The 20421-nt window shown below is 46.5% G+C and overlaps 13 protein-coding genes across 13 annotated transcripts; 7 read left to right on the top strand and 6 right to left on the bottom strand.

Moving 5' to 3' along the window:
* Positions 1-1394: 1394 nt before the first annotated feature.
* Positions 1395-3190, top strand: CCR75_005184 (uncharacterized protein; the record flags this gene model as incomplete). Its single annotated transcript, XM_067963266.1, has 4 exons — positions 1395-1552; positions 1626-1737; positions 2082-2714; positions 2774-3190. 4 exons carry the CDS (start codon positions 1395-1397, stop codon positions 3188-3190), a joined length of 1320 nt encoding a protein of 439 aa, XP_067816166.1.
* On the bottom strand, positions 2690-4618 carry CCR75_005185 (uncharacterized protein; the record flags this gene model as incomplete). Its single annotated transcript, XM_067963267.1, has 7 exons — positions 2690-2714; positions 2774-3539; positions 3597-4033; positions 4103-4169; positions 4214-4298; positions 4418-4486; positions 4513-4618. The coding sequence occupies 5 exons, from the start codon at positions 4616-4618 to the stop codon at positions 3899-3901; spliced, it is 462 nt and encodes a 153-aa protein (XP_067816165.1). The 3' UTR covers positions 2690-2714; positions 2774-3539; positions 3597-3898.
* Positions 4619-4728: 110 nt separating this feature from the next.
* Positions 4729-6988, top strand: CCR75_005186 (uncharacterized protein). Its single transcript, XM_067963268.1, has 4 exons — positions 4729-4870; positions 4926-5012; positions 5076-5169; positions 5236-6988. Exons 1-4 carry the CDS (start codon positions 4742-4744, stop codon positions 5274-5276), a joined length of 351 nt encoding a protein of 116 aa, XP_067816168.1. The 5' UTR covers positions 4729-4741; the 3' UTR covers positions 5277-6988.
* CCR75_005187 (uncharacterized protein) lies at positions 5465-6970 on the bottom strand (the record flags this gene model as incomplete). The annotated part of the gene is made up of 1 exon (XM_067963269.1): positions 5465-6970. The coding sequence occupies one exon, from the start codon at positions 6968-6970 to the stop codon at positions 5465-5467; it is 1506 nt and encodes a 501-aa protein (XP_067816167.1).
* Positions 6989-7541: 553 nt separating the features above from the next.
* Positions 7542-8258, top strand: CCR75_005188 (uncharacterized protein; the record flags this gene model as incomplete). Its single annotated transcript, XM_067963270.1, has 1 exon — positions 7542-8258. One exon carries the CDS (start codon positions 7542-7544, stop codon positions 8256-8258), a length of 717 nt encoding a protein of 238 aa, XP_067816164.1.
* A 118-nt stretch (positions 8259-8376) lies between these two features.
* Positions 8377-8741, bottom strand: CCR75_005189 (uncharacterized protein; the record flags this gene model as incomplete). Its single annotated transcript, XM_067963271.1, has 2 exons — positions 8377-8613; positions 8700-8741. The coding sequence occupies 2 exons, from the start codon at positions 8739-8741 to the stop codon at positions 8377-8379; spliced, it is 279 nt and encodes a 92-aa protein (XP_067816163.1).
* Positions 8742-8810: 69 nt separating this feature from the next.
* On the top strand, positions 8811-11741 carry CCR75_005190 (uncharacterized protein; the record flags this gene model as incomplete). Its single annotated transcript, XM_067963272.1, has 1 exon — positions 8811-11741. One exon carries the CDS (start codon positions 8811-8813, stop codon positions 11739-11741), a length of 2931 nt encoding a protein of 976 aa, XP_067816106.1.
* Positions 11742-12989: 1248 nt separating this feature from the next.
* CCR75_005191 (uncharacterized protein) lies at positions 12990-17421 on the top strand. Its single transcript, XM_067963273.1, has 2 exons — positions 12990-16393; positions 16460-17421. Exons 1-2 carry the CDS (start codon positions 16148-16150, stop codon positions 16733-16735), a joined length of 522 nt encoding a protein of 173 aa, XP_067816107.1. The 5' UTR covers positions 12990-16147; the 3' UTR covers positions 16736-17421.
* On the bottom strand, positions 16987-17343 carry CCR75_005192 (uncharacterized protein; the record flags this gene model as incomplete). The annotated part of the gene is made up of 1 exon (XM_067963274.1): positions 16987-17343. The coding sequence occupies one exon, from the start codon at positions 17341-17343 to the stop codon at positions 16987-16989; it is 357 nt and encodes a 118-aa protein (XP_067816105.1).
* Positions 17422-17458: 37 nt separating the features above from the next.
* On the top strand, positions 17459-18483 carry CCR75_005193 (uncharacterized protein; the record flags this gene model as incomplete). The annotated part of the gene is given in 4 exon segments (XM_067963275.1): positions 17459-17871; positions 17933-18073; positions 18088-18210; positions 18286-18483. 4 exon segments carry the CDS (start codon positions 17755-17757, stop codon positions 18481-18483), a joined length of 579 nt encoding a protein of 192 aa, XP_067816124.1. The 5' UTR covers positions 17459-17754.
* A 140-nt stretch (positions 18484-18623) lies between these two features.
* CCR75_005194 (uncharacterized protein) lies at positions 18624-18962 on the bottom strand (the record flags this gene model as incomplete). The annotated part of the gene is made up of 1 exon (XM_067963276.1): positions 18624-18962. One exon carries the CDS (start codon positions 18960-18962, stop codon positions 18624-18626), a length of 339 nt encoding a protein of 112 aa, XP_067816103.1.
* Positions 18963-19015: 53 nt separating this feature from the next.
* CCR75_005195 (uncharacterized protein) lies at positions 19016-19660 on the top strand. Its single transcript, XM_067963277.1, has 2 exons — positions 19016-19175; positions 19235-19660. Exons 1-2 carry the CDS (start codon positions 19126-19128, stop codon positions 19422-19424), a joined length of 240 nt encoding a protein of 79 aa, XP_067816104.1. The 5' UTR covers positions 19016-19125; the 3' UTR covers positions 19425-19660.
* Positions 19194-20284, bottom strand: CCR75_005196 (uncharacterized protein; the record flags this gene model as incomplete). The annotated part of the gene is made up of 3 exons (XM_067963278.1): positions 20219-20284; positions 19936-20130; positions 19194-19595 (listed from the first exon to the last, which is right to left on the bottom strand). The coding sequence occupies exons 1-3, from the start codon at positions 20267-20269 to the stop codon at positions 19194-19196; spliced, it is 648 nt and encodes a 215-aa protein (XP_067816101.1). The 5' UTR covers positions 20270-20284.
* Positions 20285-20421: the final 137 nt, after the last annotated feature.

Raw genomic sequence — 20421 nt, 5'->3', positions numbered from 1 at the left:
ACCGTACGAAAGATCGTACGGGCGATGAGGGATCATCCTCATCGTCGGAACCAAATAGACTGTTCACACGTCTATCGGAATGAGCCGTCTCATTCGAAGGCTCATAATCAGCCGCCTGACGGGTATCAGGCGACTGTTCCATCCTCCCCGAGTCGGCCATTTCGTCCGACTCGCACTCATAATCGACCTCTAAAGAGGGGTCGTACTCACGTGGTGAATCACCACGTGCACTCGCAACACCAAGTGTTGTGCGAGTGGAAGACACTACGGTAGACGGAACGTCTACCGCAAGAGATAACAATGCGTCACCCGCGGCTGCACGAACCGCAGCCGAAGGTTCAACACTATCCTCACCCCGCATGAATTGTTCCTTCATGCGATGGAATTTAAAATGATGGATCTGACCAATCAAAATCATTTTAAAAATTAAGTGGTCATTTAGCGACCACTCCACCTAATGACATTCAGAGTGATTGTCGTTTAAGGGAGGGGTGATGTAACGGGGTGTATCGTTACATGAAATTAACAATAAAAGATTGTTAATTAATATTATCCAAAAGGTAGATAATATTTGGAGGAAATTACTTTAAATAGTAATTTCCTGAATTCTTATCCATAAATAGGTATAGACCATTATGTCTATTTATTCCGCAGACTAATCAGCTGTAGAAGTAATCAAAGAGAGTTACGAGATAAGATAGATAAGAATTCATTTACATGTTTAGTATTAGTTTATAGTTAAGACAACATTTACAAAGATAGATTAACAAAGACACTTAACTATATTAATACAGTTTTCATTTTACCCTCTTAAGCTAACTTGCCTTAAGAGAAGTCTTCCTCTACACGTACAGTGTACGTTACTTAACGAGAGGCACCACTCACATCTGAAGCAGTGTGAAGTGGACTTGTACTGAAACAGTACAAGTCGCAGTGCCCCGTTACATTGACCATCCCCTTAAGTACACCAAGTGACCTTAACGAGGAATGTGCAACATTAGAGCAACTTTGGCCCGTTACACATCATATGGCCACGCTTGCCGCACTTGTAGCAGATAACGCCAATTCCATACGAGTAACATCCGACCTCTCTGCCGACGGCTGATACCAAGCAGTTGACCATGCACTATTGAAGGATTGCTTTCTAACTAAGGCAATTTCGTATGCCTCTTCCATCGTCGACGGCACTTTTCATAAGAGGGCATGTGCATCACATACGCAAGGGTTGCAGGTCGAAGACCATCCCCTTAAGTACACAAAGTGTTCTTAATAGGTTTGTGTTTTATAGGGCAACTTCAGTCCGACAAATCACTATCTAAAAAAATACATACACTGGTCAATCACGTGTAATATCTGTCAAGTTAAATTTTAGTCTTCTCATTTGATAGTTGAACATGACGCTACTCTTCGCTGAAGGCTCCAAGACCACCGAGTTGTCGGACACACGACTGCGCGAGATCTTGCAAGATACGCTGCAAAAGCTTGAATCGCAACGAGGTGCAAAGTTTGATAGGGCAGTAATCGTGCCACCGGACTTCACGCGATTCCATTCGTACGCGTCAATTGCTGCAGCTGACAAAGGATTTTGTATGCACATAACTTTTATAACTGCTATTTCGATGTAGGAAGGCTGGATTGTTGTCGCAATATGCTTATGAATATTTGCAGGACAAGGTGGTTGATGTGCTGCCAGCATTAGGCACGCACGATCCTATGTCAGACGATGAGATTTGCAAGGTAAGGAGCAAGAGAGTTTTTTTTATTAATTTGGGATTGACTTTAGCTCCACTACAATAGATGTTTGGTGATATTCCAAAATATCTTTTTCGCGTGCACGATTGGAGGCTTGTTACGTGCATTTCATACAATTGAAAGTATACAAGGCTAATTGATTCGTGTGGCTACAATAGAAACGATGTGATAACGATCGGTGAGGTACCAGCAAATCTTGTTCAGGAGGCTAGCGACGGTAAAGTGAACGAGCCGTGGCCAGCGCAGATTAACAAGCTGGCACGTACTCTTTTTATTCAGATCAATCATGCCTACTTTCTAACTTAAAGAAACGCGTGTTGTTTGTCTAGCTGTGGGAAGGACGCCATGATCTAGTATTATCGATTGGTCAAGTTGTTCCGCACGAAGTTATGGGCATGGCCAATTTCAACAAGAACATCTTTGTTGGAACTGGTGGAAGTGAAGGTATAAACTTCTCGCACTTTATTGGGGCGGTTTATGGCATGGAACGAATGATGGGACGTGCCGACAACCCGTTGCGTCGTATCCTCAATTACGCCTCCACCCACTTTCTCCAGAAATTTCCTCTTATTTACGTTCAAACGGTGATAGGACGCGGGTGGGATACCATTAAGATTGTTTATAACTTGAGCTTTGCTGACGTGCTGATGCGTAGAGAGCAAGGCAATCTCGTGACGCGTGGTATCTTTATTGGAGATGATGAGGAGTGCTTTATGAAGGCGGCTGAGTTGTCGCTTGAAGTGAACTTTGAGCTTCTGGATGCTCCAATTCAAAAGGTGGTGGTGTACCTAGACCCTGAGGAATTTAAGTCAACATGGCTTGGGAACAAATCGATTTACCGTACACGCATGGCAATCGCCGATGACGGAGAGCTCATCGTGCTTGCTCCTGGTGTGGCGCGCTTTGGCGAGGATAAGCGTATCGACGAGCTCATCCGTAAATATGGTTACCGAACTACACCGGTACGACTTCCATGCAAGTAATTTTTAGAGACTTCTTCTATAAACCGTTAATGTCTTAGGAAGTACTTGCTCACTTAAATGCCAACCGCGACTTGATGAAAAATTTAAGTGCAGTAGCGCATTTGATTCACGGTTCGTCTGAGAATCGCTTCCGTATTACGTACTGCCCTGGTTATCTGACGCGGGAGGAGATTGAAGGAGTTGGTTTTAACTACGGCGACCTGAAAGAACAAAGTGCCAAGTACCCAGTAGACCAACTGAAGGATGGCTGGAATGTCGATACGAAAGGCGAGCGATTTTTTTACATTTCTAATCCTGCACTGGGTCTTTGGGCCTATCGTGGTCGGTTTGAGGATGCGTCCACAGGTACTATGTCATCTAGTGTTTCAGCAAAAACCAGTCTCTCGACATCTGCTGATACAACTGAAGCCTGCCTCGATATTGGCGTGGGCGGTGGCCCCTTCAAGCACACTTGATTGTATTGTTTTCACGCAATTCTCGACGAGATGTGTCATTTAATGTGCAGTCTCCTACTCAAGGAGCAAGGAAGAAGCAGAGAAATACAAATGACGGTGACTCTTTTGATATATTCAGTCTCATTGCAGTCTTCGGCCCGCTAATTCCCTCGGATCTAGACGCCACAAGTGTTTTTTTACATGCATCTACTGATCCTCCTGTTTCGAGTTGTAGCCCTTGTACTTTCGCCAGCAATCTTCCAAAGCGGCCTGCTCGGTTCGCGCCTCGTCAATTCGGTGCCAGTTTTTCTTCAAAGCTTTCTTGTACGCCATATACGTCTCACCGCAATGAGTCTCTACCTCTCGAAGCCTACACCAAAACGTTAAAAGCTTTGCTTAAATTATTTGTAATATTATTTCAATGTACGTCTTAAGCACGGCAGCCGTAACTTTTTCCCCCTGTACGAGGCAGCTACGCGGGTTTTCATCGCGCTGCTTACAGCGCATAAATGCAATGTTGACATCGGCGCACTCATGTGCCAAGATTCGTGCGGCGCACTTTAGGCTCGTGTTGTCCGTGTCTGGCAGTGTCGCGATCTTGAGTTCTTCGGCCATGCTGGTGTTAAGTCTCGCCACCAGAACGAGCGGCTAAGAACTTAATTATAATTGGTGTTTGATACGTAAAACGAAGTTTTGTAGAGGCAACCTTCACAATGTCGTCTTTATTTATTAATGTTGCTGGTCAAAATCCCACTGCTGACGCACACTGGTGTTGCCTTCCTTGTTTAAACGTTCTTCGGCCTCCAACACTTCTTCCAGCTCCACGCGATTCATATGAGGCTGGTCGCGCTCCTTGTCGCTATCCTACCAATTCCAATACCATGAAGATTAGCATCGTCATCGAAATTCGATCAGATCGGTCCGCGTTCCTACCAGTTCACCGAGAAGAACAATATTGTCTCCACTATTGAAACAATCAGTTGAATACGAGCGTAGAATTCTAAAGACGAGGCATAGAGTATATGATAGGTAGTGATTTCCTACCGAATAATGTTTAAACCCAGCTCGATATCACAAAATATTTTTCCAGCTACGTGGCGCTCAAACGTATTTTCCAAAATGATATTTGCTGCAATAAATCGTTGCAACAATAAGTACATCATGAAGTGAGTAACTTGTCCTTGAATTTAACTACAGAGCCACGTTGGCCATCAAACTACGAAAAATGAGCATGAAGTTTTCACGCACAGAATTGATCGAAGCTCCGGAGGTATCCAACAAGATGGCGGCCGTCGCGCAAGACCATCAGCACTTGCTCTGCTCAACATTTTTTAGTGATGAACCTGTCGAGCTTATGCATTGAAAAGATGGAAGCAAAAGGAAACTCTGCAGAAACGCACTGTCTAGCTGCTGGACAAGGCTACTGTTTCCTGGGAAGATGCCGTTCATGTTGCTGCTCTTTTCGGCACCACTTCAGAATTGAATCGGCGATTGAAATAAACACAAATCGTAATAAAAGCTGATACTTTCAACCAATAGCTACTACCCTCTATTTTGCGACTTCCTTTAACCATGTTCGCGTCACGAGTGCTGCGGATGGCAGTGACGAAGACCTCGACAGGTCTCGTGGGTCTTAAAGTGAACCCAAATGCTCGACAGGATCTCATAAAGATTTATCGCCGTACGCTTGAGGAAGTGAAGGTGAGATGCCACAAATGATAAGGTGACGGCTAGCCTAATTCTGATTTCATCGCAGGTGCTACCCCCTGAAGCCAAAAATTACCGTGACGTTGTGGAACAAATTACGAATTTTCGCTTGAACGTGGCGGAGAGTTATGAAGATGTATGAAACTTGGGGTGTGATTAAGCGATGATCATATCTAATAAATTAGTTCTAACAATATAGGAAGAGGTCATTGAGCGTCAGATCAATTGCGGCCAGCTGGAAGAGCTTATTGAGCAAGCAGAGGATGAGTTGAGCATCATCCCTGTGTACATTGGTGCGTTGGTTCATAGTCTTGTGTAATTAGTATCTATATTGTTGGTGACTTGTATGATACATCTAGAGCACGAATTATGGAAGAGCCCACTTGAGTCCGACAAGTAAATGGAACTCCTTCTATTACTGAGTTTGCATTCGCTTTTGAGTCAGGCGGAAGGCAGAACAATGCAAAAGTATATAGATTTATCTACCAGTGCACTCAAACTTTCCAGACAAGTTGCGGATGTTTTGGCTTTCAGTCATTGATACAAAATTTTATGAATTTATCTACCAGTGCACCAAATATCTCGAGGCTAGTTACGGATCTTGCGACTGCGAGATAAATTTGACTTGATACCTGTACTTTCACCTCCATACTTTCCTGCTTCACCCACACGAACATCGCGAACTTGGCCCTTCCTTCGAATAATAGCCTTGCGGTATTGCAGCCGCTTCTTGACACGCGGGTTGCGGTTCAGCTTGCTCTTATGCGCCTTGAGCCCTTGGTTCTTAATTATCTGATATGTAGCACCACGTTTCGTACCTTCGCCTTCCATATCGCTGCTTTCGTCACTCGATGCCTGCAAAACGGGTTTCTCGTGCGTGTATAGCTCCTTCTTCGCTTGCTTGAGTTTGGCTTGATCCAGTGCATTCTGTTTATAGAATCGCTCCGCCTCAATTCGCTCCTCAGGAGATATTTTCATCGACTTCTGCTTTGTTGAAAGATCACCATTGGACCAACGCTTCCGCTCTTTTGAAATGAGACCATTGTCGAACTTTGGCTCTTGTTCAGCAGGCAATTGCTTCGTTAGCAGATCCTGTAACTGGCCATTTACAACTTCATCGATGGTATGCAGTTTGCTAAGCTGCTTCTTTAACAATAGCAAGTGCATGAGTACAGGGTGGTCTGCTACACTTTTGCCTTGTGCACGCAAGAGCATGTAGAACGAAATATTAGCCGAGTAGTTCAGTAAAAGATTCTGGCGCGTCATCAAGTAGCGAAGACCCATCTGAAGCTGGCGAGATTTTCGACGCACAGGTCGAAGTTTGAGGACAGCTGGCGTTACGACCTCTTCCAGCTCTTTTGTGGTAGATTCAAGCTCTGATACTAATCCCAAAAACTCCGGTGCCGACTGGTTTACAATCTGCAGCTTATCCTTCTTGGACATCTTAGAAAAGTCCCTATGTACCTGCTCCACGGTCTCTGAACCACCAGCACCATTGTCGGCAAGTTGAGCAATATCAGCAAGTTGCTCTTTGACCAGCTCATCGTCATCTAATGGTACCATGTCAATCTCCTCGTCTTCCTCCTTCACTTCTCCAGCAGATTCAAGCCCATCAATACCAAGATCTTCATCATCCACCATCTCATTTTGTTTACGCTGTAGATCAAGCGCAGCTTCTTCTTCATCTTTTGCAATTTCTTCATCGGACTCAAGTTCGTACTCGGCTGTATCCGCCGAGTAAAATGTCTTCCGTTTCGTGCCCCATTTTCCATCCATCTGCAACGCCTTTTTGCGCTCAGCATCAGCGTCATACATGGGATTTTCATCAACATCCATATCAATATCCTTTTCCTCTTCATCATCACCTGTCTCATCATTCTCATCGTCGTCGAGCTCCAGCACCTCTTGCCCAGCCAGCTCGTCATCCTCGGACTCGACTTGCACGCTGTCACTTTCATTCTCAGATGGATCATCGTAGAACGTCAGCTCTGCCGCTTCTTTTAAATGCTGCGCTTCTCTCATCTGCCTTTGACGCAGACGCACTTCGGCACCGCCATCACCAGTGCGGGAAGAGTGTCTTGCTTTACGCCCCATAGCTGTATGACTGGCTGGTGTAAGTCACACTTAAGTACGTGTTAAGTACGAGCTTGTTGTCCGAAAGAGATTCAATTTTGACGAAAACCTCGTACCCTCATTACACTATGGGAATTTCGGCTACAGGGCCTTGCCCACCCAACTATCACACGTTCGGTGCGGGTTGGCAGGGCGGCCATCCATTGGATGGTTGCTCGTCTGCTTATTAGCCTATCTCCGGCGATGTGTCATCGTACCGCCTCCGCGGGTATTGATCGGTAATAATTATCTGAAAGACATGCAAGCTGTGCTGTTGCGAGCGTCAACGAGAGCTTGCGTTCGCCGCAGTGCCATCGCCGTGGAGGCTAGAAACCATAAGTTTTTATCAGTTATTCATTTGAAGCACACAGCATTGCCGACAGTACTCGTGGAAATTAGGTATGCATCCACAGCTAACGTCAGAAACAAGTTCGCGTGGGCGGAGACCGACATCGCGCCACCATCTCCAGGTCGCGGTATCTTGGGGCGCTCCGCCAACATTGATGTTACTAAAAGCCAGAATCCTTTTCAACGCTTTTTTTGGTTGTGGAAGATGCTGGGATTTCTGAACGAAGATGATCGCCTTTTCCGCCACTCCAGTGCCGTGTTCCAGAGCTGCATGAATCACACGGCGCAGCCAGATTATTACCGGGCGCTTGGACTTCCACAATCTTTTCGTGCCCAGCAGGCTATTTTGATGGCCCATGTATGGCTTGTGCACCGTCGCTTGGCGCTTGAAGGCGAGAAGGGCAAAATAATGCAGGAGCTCGTATTTGACCGTCTATGGGAGGAAACTGTTGTGCGTATCCGTTACCTCAATATCTCAGAGCTCACAGTGAATAAGTATCTAGCTCAGGTACAGCAGATCTGCTTCAACGCGTGCATTGCCTACGACAAAGGGTTGAAAGAAGGCCCAAGATATTTCCAGACTGCTGTGGCTCAGCACCTGCTCGAAAATGAGTCGACTGAAGGCTTACGTATCGCCAGTATTATGGCCGAGCATATGAAACGCGAGCTTAAGAATCTGGAAAAGGTCGATGCCAAGTACATCATGTTAGGCACCATTCCGTGGACCCCATTACCAGAGACACACGCGAAAATAAGACCCACGGACGTTGATGACGTCGTGCTCATTGGACAGCGCTTTGGCAACTGGCGCTCAGCTTTAGACAACCGCGGCAAATTATACTTTTGGAACATCACGACGCGATACTCTATTTGGGACCGACCTACAGGCGACAAGCTTCACGAAGGCGAGATGTCCAAGTAAGTAATGAAAACAAACTTTTTTGGTGATGCTGCGTTGCAATGCAAGAAATCTTTGTAGCTAAAATACAGTCTCACCGCATGCTCTTTTCTTGTAAAATCTCGTTTCAAATTATAAATATCTACTTGGCTGCTGCTTTGTTCTTAACCTTCTCTTCGGCCAAATTGCGGTCGCGGTGCTCTTGCATTTTCTGCCTCACGTAAGCGTCCGATGCTTTGGCGCGCTTAAAATTTTCCGAGCGAATGCGGACTTTTTCCGCCTTGAAACATTTGTCCAAAGCCGTCTTCGCATCACTACAAGCACCAAAAAACTTGGCGTATGGATTATTTTCGTGACAATCGAGAAGCGCCTTTATCTCCTGCTCACTCAAACATCAGTTAGTGTCCAAAATCGTATTGAATTACTGTCATTCAACTAGTTGGACTAAAATCTTAATGAACGTACAGCCTGGCAGTCTGGATGCGGGCGGTCTAACGGAGCATGCATCTTGAACAAAAATAAATTGCCGTAATTTTAATCTTATATTTTATCCAAAGTTACATTGTTAGATTCGTAATGTCGGACGATGCGCGGCTAATGGCTCGCTATGTGCGGCCTATCTATGAAGCCATTGACACTCATCAATACAGAAATGCCATCAAGCTTTGTGCGCATAAGCGTGTGACACACCTTGACATCGTGCAATTGCTAAAGGCACACTCGCTGGAACGTACGGGCCGCGTGGAAGAGGCACTGGAAATTTGTCGCCGCATTCAGCTCAAGAAGCCCACGGATGAAGCATTGCTCAATACCATGAATTTAGTTTTTAAACTTAGCGGATGCGAGCATGAAATGCTTCCTACTTTTGAGTACGCATGCGTTGTGAGCAATCCGCCTAACGAAGAGCTCTTCCAGTCGTTGTTCATGAGCTATGCGCGCTGTGGTGCCTTCCTCAAGCAGCAGCAAACCGCGCTGAAGATGTTTAAAGCGTTTGGAAACATAAGGTACATGTGCTGGGCAGCGCTTGGCATGATGCTGCAGGTGGAGCACTTTGGCACCCCGCCTCGCATGCTAGCACTGGCTGAAAAGATGCTGCTTAAGACGTTGCGCGAGTCTAAATCAAATGATGGCGAAGTGCTGCAGCTTACAGTGCTAACCTTGCAGCTACAAGGCAGCCACCAGAGTGCGCTAAAAGCTTTTGACGAATTTGTAAGCGTAAACAATGACAAAAACAAGAACAGTACAGAAAAAATGGTGCTGAGACGTGCTGCTGAAGGGGAAGGGGCATACGATGAAGAAATTGAACTGGGTCCTATGCAGGCGATTGACAGGTTGTCGCTCGAGGCGGCGCTAGCAAAAAAGGCAGAAAAGTGGACGCGTTGCGCGGCAGTGAATCGATTGCTTCTGGAGGAATACAACGCCGATGACTGGACATTTTTAAAGGAGTATCTCGCCGCACGATTCCAAGAAAAGTCTTGCTGCAGCGCGAACGAGTTGCTTGCGCTTGGACAAGAAGTGATTGTGTTTTTTGATAATCTAACGTCTCGTCCGGGAAACGAACGCATTCGAGGTCCTGCTCTAGCGCGTATTCATGTCCGAAGTGAGATATTGTCACGCTTAAAAATAGACGATTCGGCTGTAGTGCAGGTAGAGGAAAAGCTGCAAGAAGAAATTGTTGCTTATGCTGACCGCTTTTACGCCAAGACATGCTGCTTTACTGATTTGAAGCAGTATTACACTCTCTACTTAAAAGAAATCAAGTCCGTGTCAGCACGGGCAAAATTGAAATTGATTCAACATTTCGTCAATTTATCGGTGAGATCCGCACTTTTACTGCAGAAGAAACCAAAGGGCGATGGCGTAGTTGAAGGAGCTCGAAAAGATGGACAAGGGAATCTAAGCAAGCGACTTCTAGCGCTCAAGACGCTTCGCTTCCTGGGTTATTATGATCTCGCTTCGATTAAAAGCTTAGACGAATTGGTGAGCGAGCTCGAGGACGAATACGTTGCATTAAATTGGCTTAACATTGGCAGTGCTGGTGGACAAAGAGAGGTGCAACTTACGGATGATTTGCTTTTACTTGCAACCCACTTTCTGCTCGATATGTATCAGCTCTCGAGTGGTGATCGCACATATTTGGAACGCGCAGCAGGTCTACTGGAGTATGGGCTGGAACAGAGTGCATACAATTTCCAAATGAAGCTTCTTTTGTCGCGTGTGTACGGCTATATGGGAGCTGCAGAGGCAATGCTTAATCGCCATGTAGAGCTAGATATCAAGTATGTGCAGCTGGATTCTCTATCATTTTTGGTTTTAGACAAGATGCTTGACCTCTGTCAGTACACGGAAGCGCGACAGCTAACGAATCGAATCGTAGCGATGCATCAAAGCACGGCAAAGGACACACCTGAGCATATCACTCGGGCCTACCGTCTTGGCGTGTATTCCAAAGTCGTCGACATGTCCTCGTTCCTGCACAAGCGTATGAAAAAGTCCCACACGCTGGCCATAAGTAAAGGTGAAATGCTGCGCTTCGAGCTATTGGATGCTCTCACTCGCGGACCTTCAAAAATTTACGAGCTCGTGACGTCGTCAAATTTTGATGCTCAAGTCGCTGGACTTGAAAACATGCTCGTGCATGATGGTGCTGAGTTGTCGTTTAATCAGCACCGAGAAGTCATTGTCGACTGGACTTTGCAACGCCGGATCCCAACTGGCGACTTGTTTGCCCAGGATGACGCACCACTTGTCGAGTGTGATCGCTCCGCTAATGCGAAGTCGTCTTTATTATGGCTAAAGCTTCGCGTTCTTGTACCAAAGCTACTTCAAACTTTTGCAAAAGATGATTTCACAGTTTCACATGCCTTGAAAGAAGAGTATTATGACATTGTGGTTCAGTTGCACCTCGGAAACTCTACACCCGATAAACCTCAGCTTCACGAGAAGCTGTGGAAATGGAGTACGGATGCGATTGCTACGTCGGTGTGCATCGTGAGCGGCCAGAGCAAAGAGGCTGAAGGAACATCCGATCTGTCGAAAGCGATATTACAGCTCCAAGACGACTTCACTGCAATATTGAAGGAAATCAGTGCAGGCGTGGCGCTTAAAAGTACTGCGCCAACAAGCGATACTGTAGCCTTCTCGCCCTACGTTATTTCCACGCTGTCTTCTCTGCTACTCGACGCTGGTCTCTCGTCGTTGTGCATGCTAGCACTTGCACAGCGAACGCTGACCAAAAAGAAGGTAAAGAAAAGCGAGCAAGTGCCAGCTTCTGCGATGCGTAACTTTTTCAAAACCATGCAAGAGGCGCTCTCAAATTTAATGTCGCATGTGGCTGCGCTTCAGTTCACGTCACATGACACGGTGGACGCTTCGTCTTCGCCACGAGATCAGGCAATGAGGAAGGCGCACTTGAAACGAATCAAGTCTTATCAATCTCTCCAAACACGACTGATTAAGCTGTTGGGAGAACGCTGCGCTACTATTCGTAACATTGTGCAAAAATAAGAATTGCGCAGGTTAAAGTCCTTTACGTTTTTGCATGTACCCATCTTTTTTCAAATCGCAATTTTAGCTCGAGATGCGGCGGCGGCGCGCATACCACTCCACTCGCGCCGCTTCTAGCGCACCGGACACGATTCATGATCCGCACTCGATTCCTGCAGGTGAAAATGTTGCGATTGATGGAACGCATAGGGCTTCACCAGTATCAGACGGCTCCACCTCGGTTGCGGAAAGCTCTACGATCCATGGGAATGTCAACGTACGTCTGGACCTGAACGCTACTGCGCTTAGCGTTGACGCGACGGGTGCTGTTGCTGTCCTAGCAGGTCGAAAGGGCTTGCATCTTGTGGATTTGGAGGCGCCTTTCTTGCCACCTGCCACGCTATACCATCAAACGAAGCTCGAGGTAACCGTTGTAAAGTGCAACCCGCATGCGCTTTTTAAGAGCCATGTGGCTTCTTCTAGCAATCGAAATACACTTATTTGGGATATAGCTAGTGTCAAAATGAGCTCTGATTCCTCAGCTTCAGTAGGGATTAGTCAGGGCTCTAATGGGGCTTATAAACATGGACACGGCGACGGAGGAGAATCTATTGGCGGCGGATTACAAATGGCCACCCAGCCTCTAGTAGCAACATTGAGAGCGCATACGAGACCGATAAATGATGTGGCGTGGTCACCGATGGAGCCATCGGTGTTGGCAACGAGCTCGGCGGATGCAAAGACCCTGTTGTGGGACATGAGGTCGCCCCAGAGGCCGGTCCAGACTCTGATTGCTATCCATACGAATGTGATTCAAGTGGAATGGAATCGAGTTGATACCACTTCATTAGCGACTGCTCATGATGGAGTGGTGCGTGTGTGGGATCTCCGTGCAACAGGAGAGAGGACAGTAGCACCCGTGGGGCTGATCACGGCTCATATGCAAAAGATCTATGGACTGGATTGGCATCCTCAGCGGACGTATGAGTTACTCACGTGCTCCGAGGACAAAACAGTTAAATTCTGGAATGCAATGCAGCCGAATGTGTGTCAAGGAATGCTAACGACAGGTGCACCCGTGTGGAAAGCACAGTACACTCCGTTTGGGGATGGCTTAGTGACAATATCGCAGCGAATGGACAATACAATCCGACTCTGGGCACTGTCCCATGGTGAAGAAGAGCGTGTCAATAATGAAGATACATGGGAAGGAGAGCGTTTGAGCTCTAATCCGGGAGCTACTGTCACGGCCGAGCTCGTGCACTCGTTTGTAGGACATGGCGATTCAATTAAAGGAATGGCAATGCGTGTTAGACCACAAGCAAGTGTTTACCAGCTCGTGTCTTGGTCAAAAGACCAAGAGTTGCGGTTATGGCATGTTGATGGGCCACAACTGGAGGCGTGTGGTTTCGATACGGCGTCTTATCTCGCTGACGTTGCGTTGTCAGAGGGTCACAATAACAGTGCACGCCAGCAATTAAATGCTCAGCGTTTGCTGCATGCAGAATTTGCGGAAATGCATGCTCACCATTCCAAGTATAGTCTTTCGGCCTTAAAAACGGATTTTATGCCGCTTGTGGTACCAAAATCAGCCGTGCCTTTGCGTACGGACGAATATACGCTCGACGGCAATGATGGCTCTTTGCAAGCTCTAATGGCACTGGAGGAAGAGCTAACCAAAGGTGAAGAATCTCACTCTCAGTCAGCATGTAGTGAAGATGAAGGTCTTATGTGTGGAATTAGAGACAAGAATTACGAGCATCTGAATGATATAGCTGGCGCAAGCGATTGCGGTGCAAATACTAGTGGTGCTAGAGCTTTGCCTTGTCCTCGTATTTCTGGTGCAGCCTTTAGCGGTCCTAACATGTTGTTGGTTTTCGATTCACGGGTGGCGATCGGCCAATCGCGAAGTTCGTCTCTTCCGATTGCTGTCCCGGCAGGCAAAGAAAGCAAACCGCAGGCGTCTTTTAACAAATTGCCGCGTACGTACGAGGAGTTGCTTGACTTACGAGATTCTCGATTTGCAACCAAAAAGAACAAGAAACCTCCAGTGAAGCTTCTTTCATCGGGTAACATGATGAGTACAATGGACGTTGGGACAACTGATTGGACAGGACAGCAGCAAGCCCAGGAATTGATTGATGGGGGCGTGGGAGTCTATGGAGACGATGCGGAAAATCTTGGTTATCGTCATGCAACAAGGTACTATTCGTCTAGCAGTGGCACTGCAGGTGGAAACGATGGTCTTTTGAGCGGGGTACATGATATGGAGTCTTCTATTCACTCAGGATCCGATTATTTGACCGCGTGTTTCTTAAATGCTGATTACCATGTCCCTGTAAATATTTCAGAGCATCTTTTGTCGATGCCAACAAATACAGCTGCTGGGCTTCAACCTTCTCCACGCTTGGGAATTCGAAGTCACGCGACAGAGCGACTAAAGCGTGTAGAACAAGCGGCGCCAGCGCTGAATCTGGACCTTAGTATTAGCGTTACGGTTCTTGATCTGTCAAAGCTGTGTGGTGTGTCCTCAATCTTAACGTACCAGTCGGAAGTTGTTCCGCGAGGTATAGCACTGGCAGCGCTATTACCTCCGATCAGCATGACATCGAAACGAAAGAAGAGCCAGGTTGGAGCTCCTAATCGCCCGATGATTTCCTGGATGCTGCGAGCAGCAGAAAGAATACCAGGCAAGCATGGAGCGTCGTCGAAGAATCACTTGACTCGTGTGCTTGAAGGTTTAATAAGTGAAGGTGACGCAGCAGCCAAGACACAGCTAAGTGATGGGAATGTGTACATTGACAATTCGTGCAATGCACTGGCCGCAAAGTGTGCGCAAAATGCGGTAACGGCGATGCTGGCAGGACGGAGGGATTTACAGAGAATTTGGGCTTTGTTGGAGATTTCGGCGGCACCGGACGTCGAGCTGCCAATTTACAGGAAAAAGGGCAATTTGTCCATGTCACTGAGTCTGCAAACGGCACCCCCCTGGAGTGCGCATCCTTTAGGAAAGCGTCTTGTGCACAAAGTCCTGGGCATGTACGAGCAGGCTGGAGACGTGCAGGCACTAGCATCGATTGTTTGTACTTTACAGCCAAGCGAGTGCAAGAAGCAAGATCGCAGTCGAGATACCGTAACACCATCGGAGATCACTATGCAAGGCCAGCTTCCAGTCGTACGAGAAGACCGACACTTTGGCAGCGGGACCAGCGACACGATCATGAATTCTGCTTCAGCAAGTGCAAGTGCAAGCGTCGGGATACGCTCAAGACACTCGTCGTCCAATATGCTATCACAATTGGTGGCCGACTCGAATGACCCCCCTCCTGTAATGAGGGGTGCTCGACGATCAAGTAGTCACAGTGAACCGCGGTTGCAGGGTCCACTACTTGATAAAGACGCCACTTTGCGCGCGTTAAAAGACTGGCCATCAGCAAGCAGCGGGATCAGTAGCGGAACATTCAGTCGGCATTCAAGTCCCAATCGAGACGACATGCTCGGGAATACTTCGAATGTTCATCACGACAAAAAAGTCTCACCAGTGGGTTGGAAGATGGACTTTGAGCGATTAGAAAATCCTTTCAAGACATGGAGTGGGAATTCGGGAAGAGAGCCACCACCTCCTCGACTAACTGCGGACACCTTTCGGCCTCCGATTCACGCAGTCAATGAAAAGTCACCCTCGCCTTCAATGACTGCATCCCCAAGAGTGAAAGCTGTCACTCCCTCTCCATTGCAAGGCTCTCTCGTTCTAAACAATAAAAAAGAGGAAGTGGATGCAAATGACCGCGTGTTATTGCAATTAAGTGTACGCTCAATGAACGACGAAAAGCGGTTGCTTTCATCAAATCCTGAGGACGAGGCTCGCTATGATGTTTACAAAGAAGCGTATGCGGATGTATTGTACCGCTATGGTGCAATGAATTTACGTAGCGAGGTATTAAAGACAAAGTTTCATGGTGCTCAAGACCCGCGTGGGATCTCAATGGGGTTGGTGTGTGCTTCGTGCAACACGGTGCGTCTTTTTAAAGCATTTGTGATGGTATTTGTCGACACGATTTACTCATGCTTGTTTTTTTGTCAGAAAACAATCGATCTGGTGTGTTCAGGCTGCCGAGACTTTGCAATGCGCTGTTCGGTCTGTCAGCTCGTGGTGCGAGGCCAGTCAATGTTCTGTATGACATGTGGACACGGTGGTCACGCCGCACATCTTCGTGGGTGGTTTGAGATCGAGTCGACTTGCCCAACTGGCTGTGGGTGCTGGTGCAAACAGGCCACTGCTACGATGCCGCCGTACCAGCACGAGGAGCAAGAGCCTGACACTTCCGAGGCACCGCCCAGGTCACACTCGTTCTGATTCGCTACTAATTTTAAGGTGTAGCACTTAAATTTACTTGGCAGTCAATTCTTGATAAAAGGCGGGGAGAATGCGAGGCAGCGGCTTGAGTATTGAACGCTTTATTAAAGGCAAATCACAGCGATCAAAGAGCGATGCCAAAAGCAAGAAGAAAGTGATTGTTCATAAAGCTCTGCGCCGGCGTGAGTACGAGAAGGTGAAGAAGCGTGAAGAAAGCACGGCTGGTGGGAATGGAAATGCTAGCGTTGGTACTTCGTTTTACGATCAATTCTTTAGCGATCTTAAGAACAGCACAATTAGCGAAGATGCTGAAGAGGTGTGTGCGATTATGAATACATTATGGCGAGTATGCTGACTAATAGGCAGATGATTTCAATTATAGGTTGATACACACCGTGACAAAAAGTGGCTGCAGAAAGAAGATAAGAAGCAAGCGGTGAAACCTGATCCACTGTTCAAAGCTAAAAAGAAAGCACTGGTTGGTAAATTAGAGAAGCAGCGAAATCACGAGGAGTGGCAGAAGCGGAAAGCGGCCGCTGAGAAGAAGGTAACGCAGCGTAAAAAGCGTCATGTAAAGCTGAGTCAGCGCACGGTTACTGGCCAGCCCGTAGTAAAGAACTACATCAACGACATTTTGACGCGACTTGAGGCTGAATAAAGTAGCTAAAATGCTGCAAAAATTCTTTTACGTAATGAATAATACAGGATGTATTAATCCCGTTAATTCTTTTATTCCTTCTTAGAGATTGCTTCATCGTTTGAAAGGGCTAAATGTGAAAGTACAAATTAATGCGACGTCAGCACCAACGCCGAAAACAGTGGCTTTTAATTACTGTATTTTCTGCAGCTTCCGCACTAAAGGGTAGCTGATTTATAAAGCATTACATCACCGCATATATTGGACAGACTTTACTTGGCCATAGGGTGGGCAGCGATGTAGTCGATGACCTGAGCGGGCGTTAGCAGTTTGTCTGACTCATTGTCCGAAATCTCGATCGTAAATTCTTCCTCCATGGCCATGATAACCTCCACAACGTCAAGCGAGTCTAATCCTAAATCCTCCTGGAACTTAGCATTCTCCTTGACAGCATCTCCGTCCACCTTCTCAAAGTTCTTGACAACGCTTAGTACGCGCTCGCTCACTTCGTTGCGGTCAATAAAAGTTTGTGCACTAAGCAATCGTACAGGCATGAAGCGGAAAGTCACAAACTGTGGGCGCATGACAGCACGCGACAGGGGACGGATGGCGGCAACTAAGCGGTTCATCTTAAGAGCTAAAAGACTTGGCGAGTATGCGAGTGATCTGGACACCACAAACGAGGGAACTCTTGCCAAACTTGATATTACAAAGTAATAATATTAAAAAATGCCGTTTCTATAAAAAAAATGGTGGCAGAAACCTTTTGGAAATGTTGCACCACCTGACGAGCCACGTGACTGGTGGGGTGCACGCGAGCTGGAAGTGGAACGTGAATTGGCAGCAAGTTTACAACGCCGCATGGAAGCGCAGCGAGCACAGCTTCATGCATTTAAAACAGAGCAAAGCAAGTGGGAGCACGAGTTGCAAAAGCGCATATCTAAATACGCGCATGACCGGAAGCTCTTAAGCGCACACAATGTGGAGTATAGGAAGAAATATTATACCTGAAACAAAGGTCCAGTCAGCACCAGTGCGACATGGACATGGACATGCAGGTGCAGCGTGTGACTGAGTTAGAAGGGCTTCTCCACGAGAATCAGATTGATACACCACAAATACGCAAGCTCCAGGAAAAGAACGACGAGCTGTGGCTGGTAAGCTATCAGATTAATTAGCATCAAAAGAAGATTTCTGACAGTGCAGTCTATTGCACAGCAGCTGCAACAATGGGAGAGGGTTTATCACAAAGAGAAGATACTCGCTGCAAGTGAACTTAAAACGCAACAAGATGAGCTGCTGAATGAGCTGGAATATCTTTTAGCCGTGTCAGAAGACGAAATAATTCAGCGTCAGGAGGTGATATATTGTAGCAAAGGGAATCTGCTAGCAAAAGCGAACACATATGGACAGCAAGTAGACGATCGGAAGACGAGGCTGAAAACGATTCTTATGTCACGAGAATTAAGGAGCTTGAAGCAATATGTACCCAGAAAGTGAGACTTGTCGAATTACGTAAGAAACATGTCAGTGCTATGTAATTCATTTGTACAATGCCTTTCTGTTTCAAGGATCAAACAATAAACTCTTTGAAAGCTGTACTAGAGCACCAAGAATCTGTGTTTAATGAAAAGCTGAAGATTGTGACCGCTAAGTATGATCAGGTTAAAGCCATTAACTTGGCACTGCAGGTATTGTGTGAACTCATACATGTGTTTGATCACTTGCTAACTCAGCTGTTGATGCTTCGCCGGCTTAGAAACGACTAGTATCTAAATTGACGGAGTCCTGAACAAAACATATCTAGACATAATATCGTGCCGCCTTTAGATAGTGATCGTGTTAATTGATGTACTGGAAAATACGACAGCGACTAGCTCCAAGTCCTGCGATTCTTACAATTGGCGTCTTACTGCTGCACTTGTATTTTGTATTTTCGTTGCCACTCGTCTGCAGCCTTTTCTTTCTGTCCAATGTTTCCATTAAGCTGCGCAAGCACCTGAGCAATGCCGTCACGATTTGCTGTCACGGCAGGCAAAACCTCTTGCACGGTGCGTTCCACCAATACACCGCCCACCATGCGGTAAGCCTTCCGATCTTTAGGTAAATCGTTAAGCGTTTGGATCACACGATCATGCTCCAAAACCTCCACTTCTAGTTCGGAGATCTTTTCAGCCATCTGTCGTACCTCGGCGCGCAGACCCTTGTACGTTGCCACCACCTGCTGCTCTGTTATAGGCTCCGACATTTGTTATAGCGGATCCAGTGTGCACCACGCCACAAGAATAAGAGATTGGCTTGGTATTTGTATGACCGACCGGTAACGTACAATCAGAGCCAATGGTTTCCAGTTTTAACTATCGTTTTTCAAGGCCTTACTGACGAAATTTACTGACTCAATACAAGCGACGATGCAGAACGAGGCTGGCCAATCGATTGATATCTACATCCCGCGCAAGTGGTGCGTCTGGACCTAGAATTATATGTAGAGAAATCGGCTTAATCGTTTTGTTGCTTTAGCTCGTGGACTAACCGCATCCTTGCCGCCAAAGACCACGCCTCGGTGCAGATCAATGTTGGCCGTGTGAACGCGAACGGCATTTTTACTGGAGAGTCGGACACCTTTGCCTTGGCAGGCTACATTCGTCACCATGGTGAGGGTGATATTGCCATCTCCGATCTCGTTCGCCAAGCAGACGCCAAGAACTAGACAAGACTCCTCGTCTCGATAGAATGGGCTTATGCTGCAATCGTCGCTATGCTTGTTTTTAATCTTAAACCCGCGCTCGAGAGTTGTATCAGTAAATGGGGTTATGATTGCTAACAAGTCGCTTATAAAATCGGTTGCATATGGGTTTGCCCTTGCCTTCGCCTTGTTCTTCTGTAGTTGTACATATAAGTTTGTTAAACGAAGGACCAAATACACAGCAGTCGAATTCCGTGTAACCCTTTTTTTGTAACAGAATTGTAATGTTGCCGTAGAATTTGTTGCTTTAGTGGCGGCAAAAGCATCAAACCGAGACCCAAAACTGGTGTTTATTGAATATAGCATATTCTCTTAAAGCTGTCTAGGTAAACTATACGCTTAAGTATATATTCTCCGTGTCGACACAACCACAACAACAGAAGTTTCTGCAAGATTAGCCCTGGAACCCACACGCACAAATAGTTAAGAGAAAAACATTCTTCTAAGAGTTCGCCGCTTGGCGAAGCTTATGCACCTGCGGGCCACGCTGCACCATAGCCTCCGATACCACCTTCATAGTGTCTATGTATCTGTTTATACACAATGCGAGGCAATTTTGTTGCTTGCCGTCTAGCTTTCCATTAGGCCGAAATATGCATTTGTCAAAACATTTTTCTTGCAGGTTCTGCGTCAACTCTTGCAGCGCTTGTTGCTGGACTTCCGATCGAACCTTTAAACAAGAACAGCTAGGTGAGGGATCGGTTTAACAAATGGAAACACTCAGTTATCATACAATGATAGCTCTAGCAAGCGCTTACCCGGTTAACAAGCTCGGCCTTTTGCTGAGGAGAAAAGTTGGCGCCTTCCATTTGGACTTCGGCGATATTTCTTAATAATATCAGTATATTATAGTTAAACTGTCAAAATAGAGACACGGGGCATTTGTATCCGAAATTGATTAGTTTTGGCATATACTGCCAATTATTTACAAAAAATATTTTAGCTTAAAATAGCTACGGTT

Source organism: Bremia lactucae (genome assembly GCF_004359215.1).
Source record: "Bremia lactucae strain SF5 chromosome Unknown BlacSF5_NotPlaced_182_SHOA01000115.1_669280bp, whole genome shotgun sequence".
In the NCBI taxonomy this organism is placed as follows: Eukaryota; Oomycota; class Peronosporomycetes; order Peronosporales; family Peronosporaceae; genus Bremia; species Bremia lactucae.
This window is presented reverse-complemented; position numbering and strand designations above follow the sequence as displayed.

Bases quoted from the DNA above. Each gene is read 5' to 3' on its own strand.
- CCR75_005186 (XM_067963268.1), top strand. From the start codon at position 4,742: ATGTTCGCGTCACGAGTGCTGCGGATGGCAGTGACGAAGACCTCGACA. The intron at 4,871-4,925 runs GTGAGATGCCAC...ATTTCATCGCAG, and splicing joins GTACGCTTGAGGAAGTGAAG to GTGCTACCCCCTGAAGCCAA. The intron at 5,013-5,075 runs GTATGAAACTTG...CTAACAATATAG, and splicing joins TGGCGGAGAGTTATGAAGAT to GAAGAGGTCATTGAGCGTCA.
- CCR75_005191 (XM_067963273.1), top strand. From the start codon at position 16,148: ATGCGAGGCAGCGGCTTGAGTATTGAACGCTTTATTAAAGGCAAATCA. The intron at 16,394-16,459 runs GTGTGTGCGATT...TTTCAATTATAG, and splicing joins TTAGCGAAGATGCTGAAGAG to GTTGATACACACCGTGACAA.
- CCR75_005195 (XM_067963277.1), top strand. From the start codon at position 19,126: ATGCAGAACGAGGCTGGCCAATCGATTGATATCTACATCCCGCGCAAG. The intron at 19,176-19,234 runs GTGCGTCTGGAC...TTGTTGCTTTAG, and splicing joins ATCTACATCCCGCGCAAGTG to CTCGTGGACTAACCGCATCC.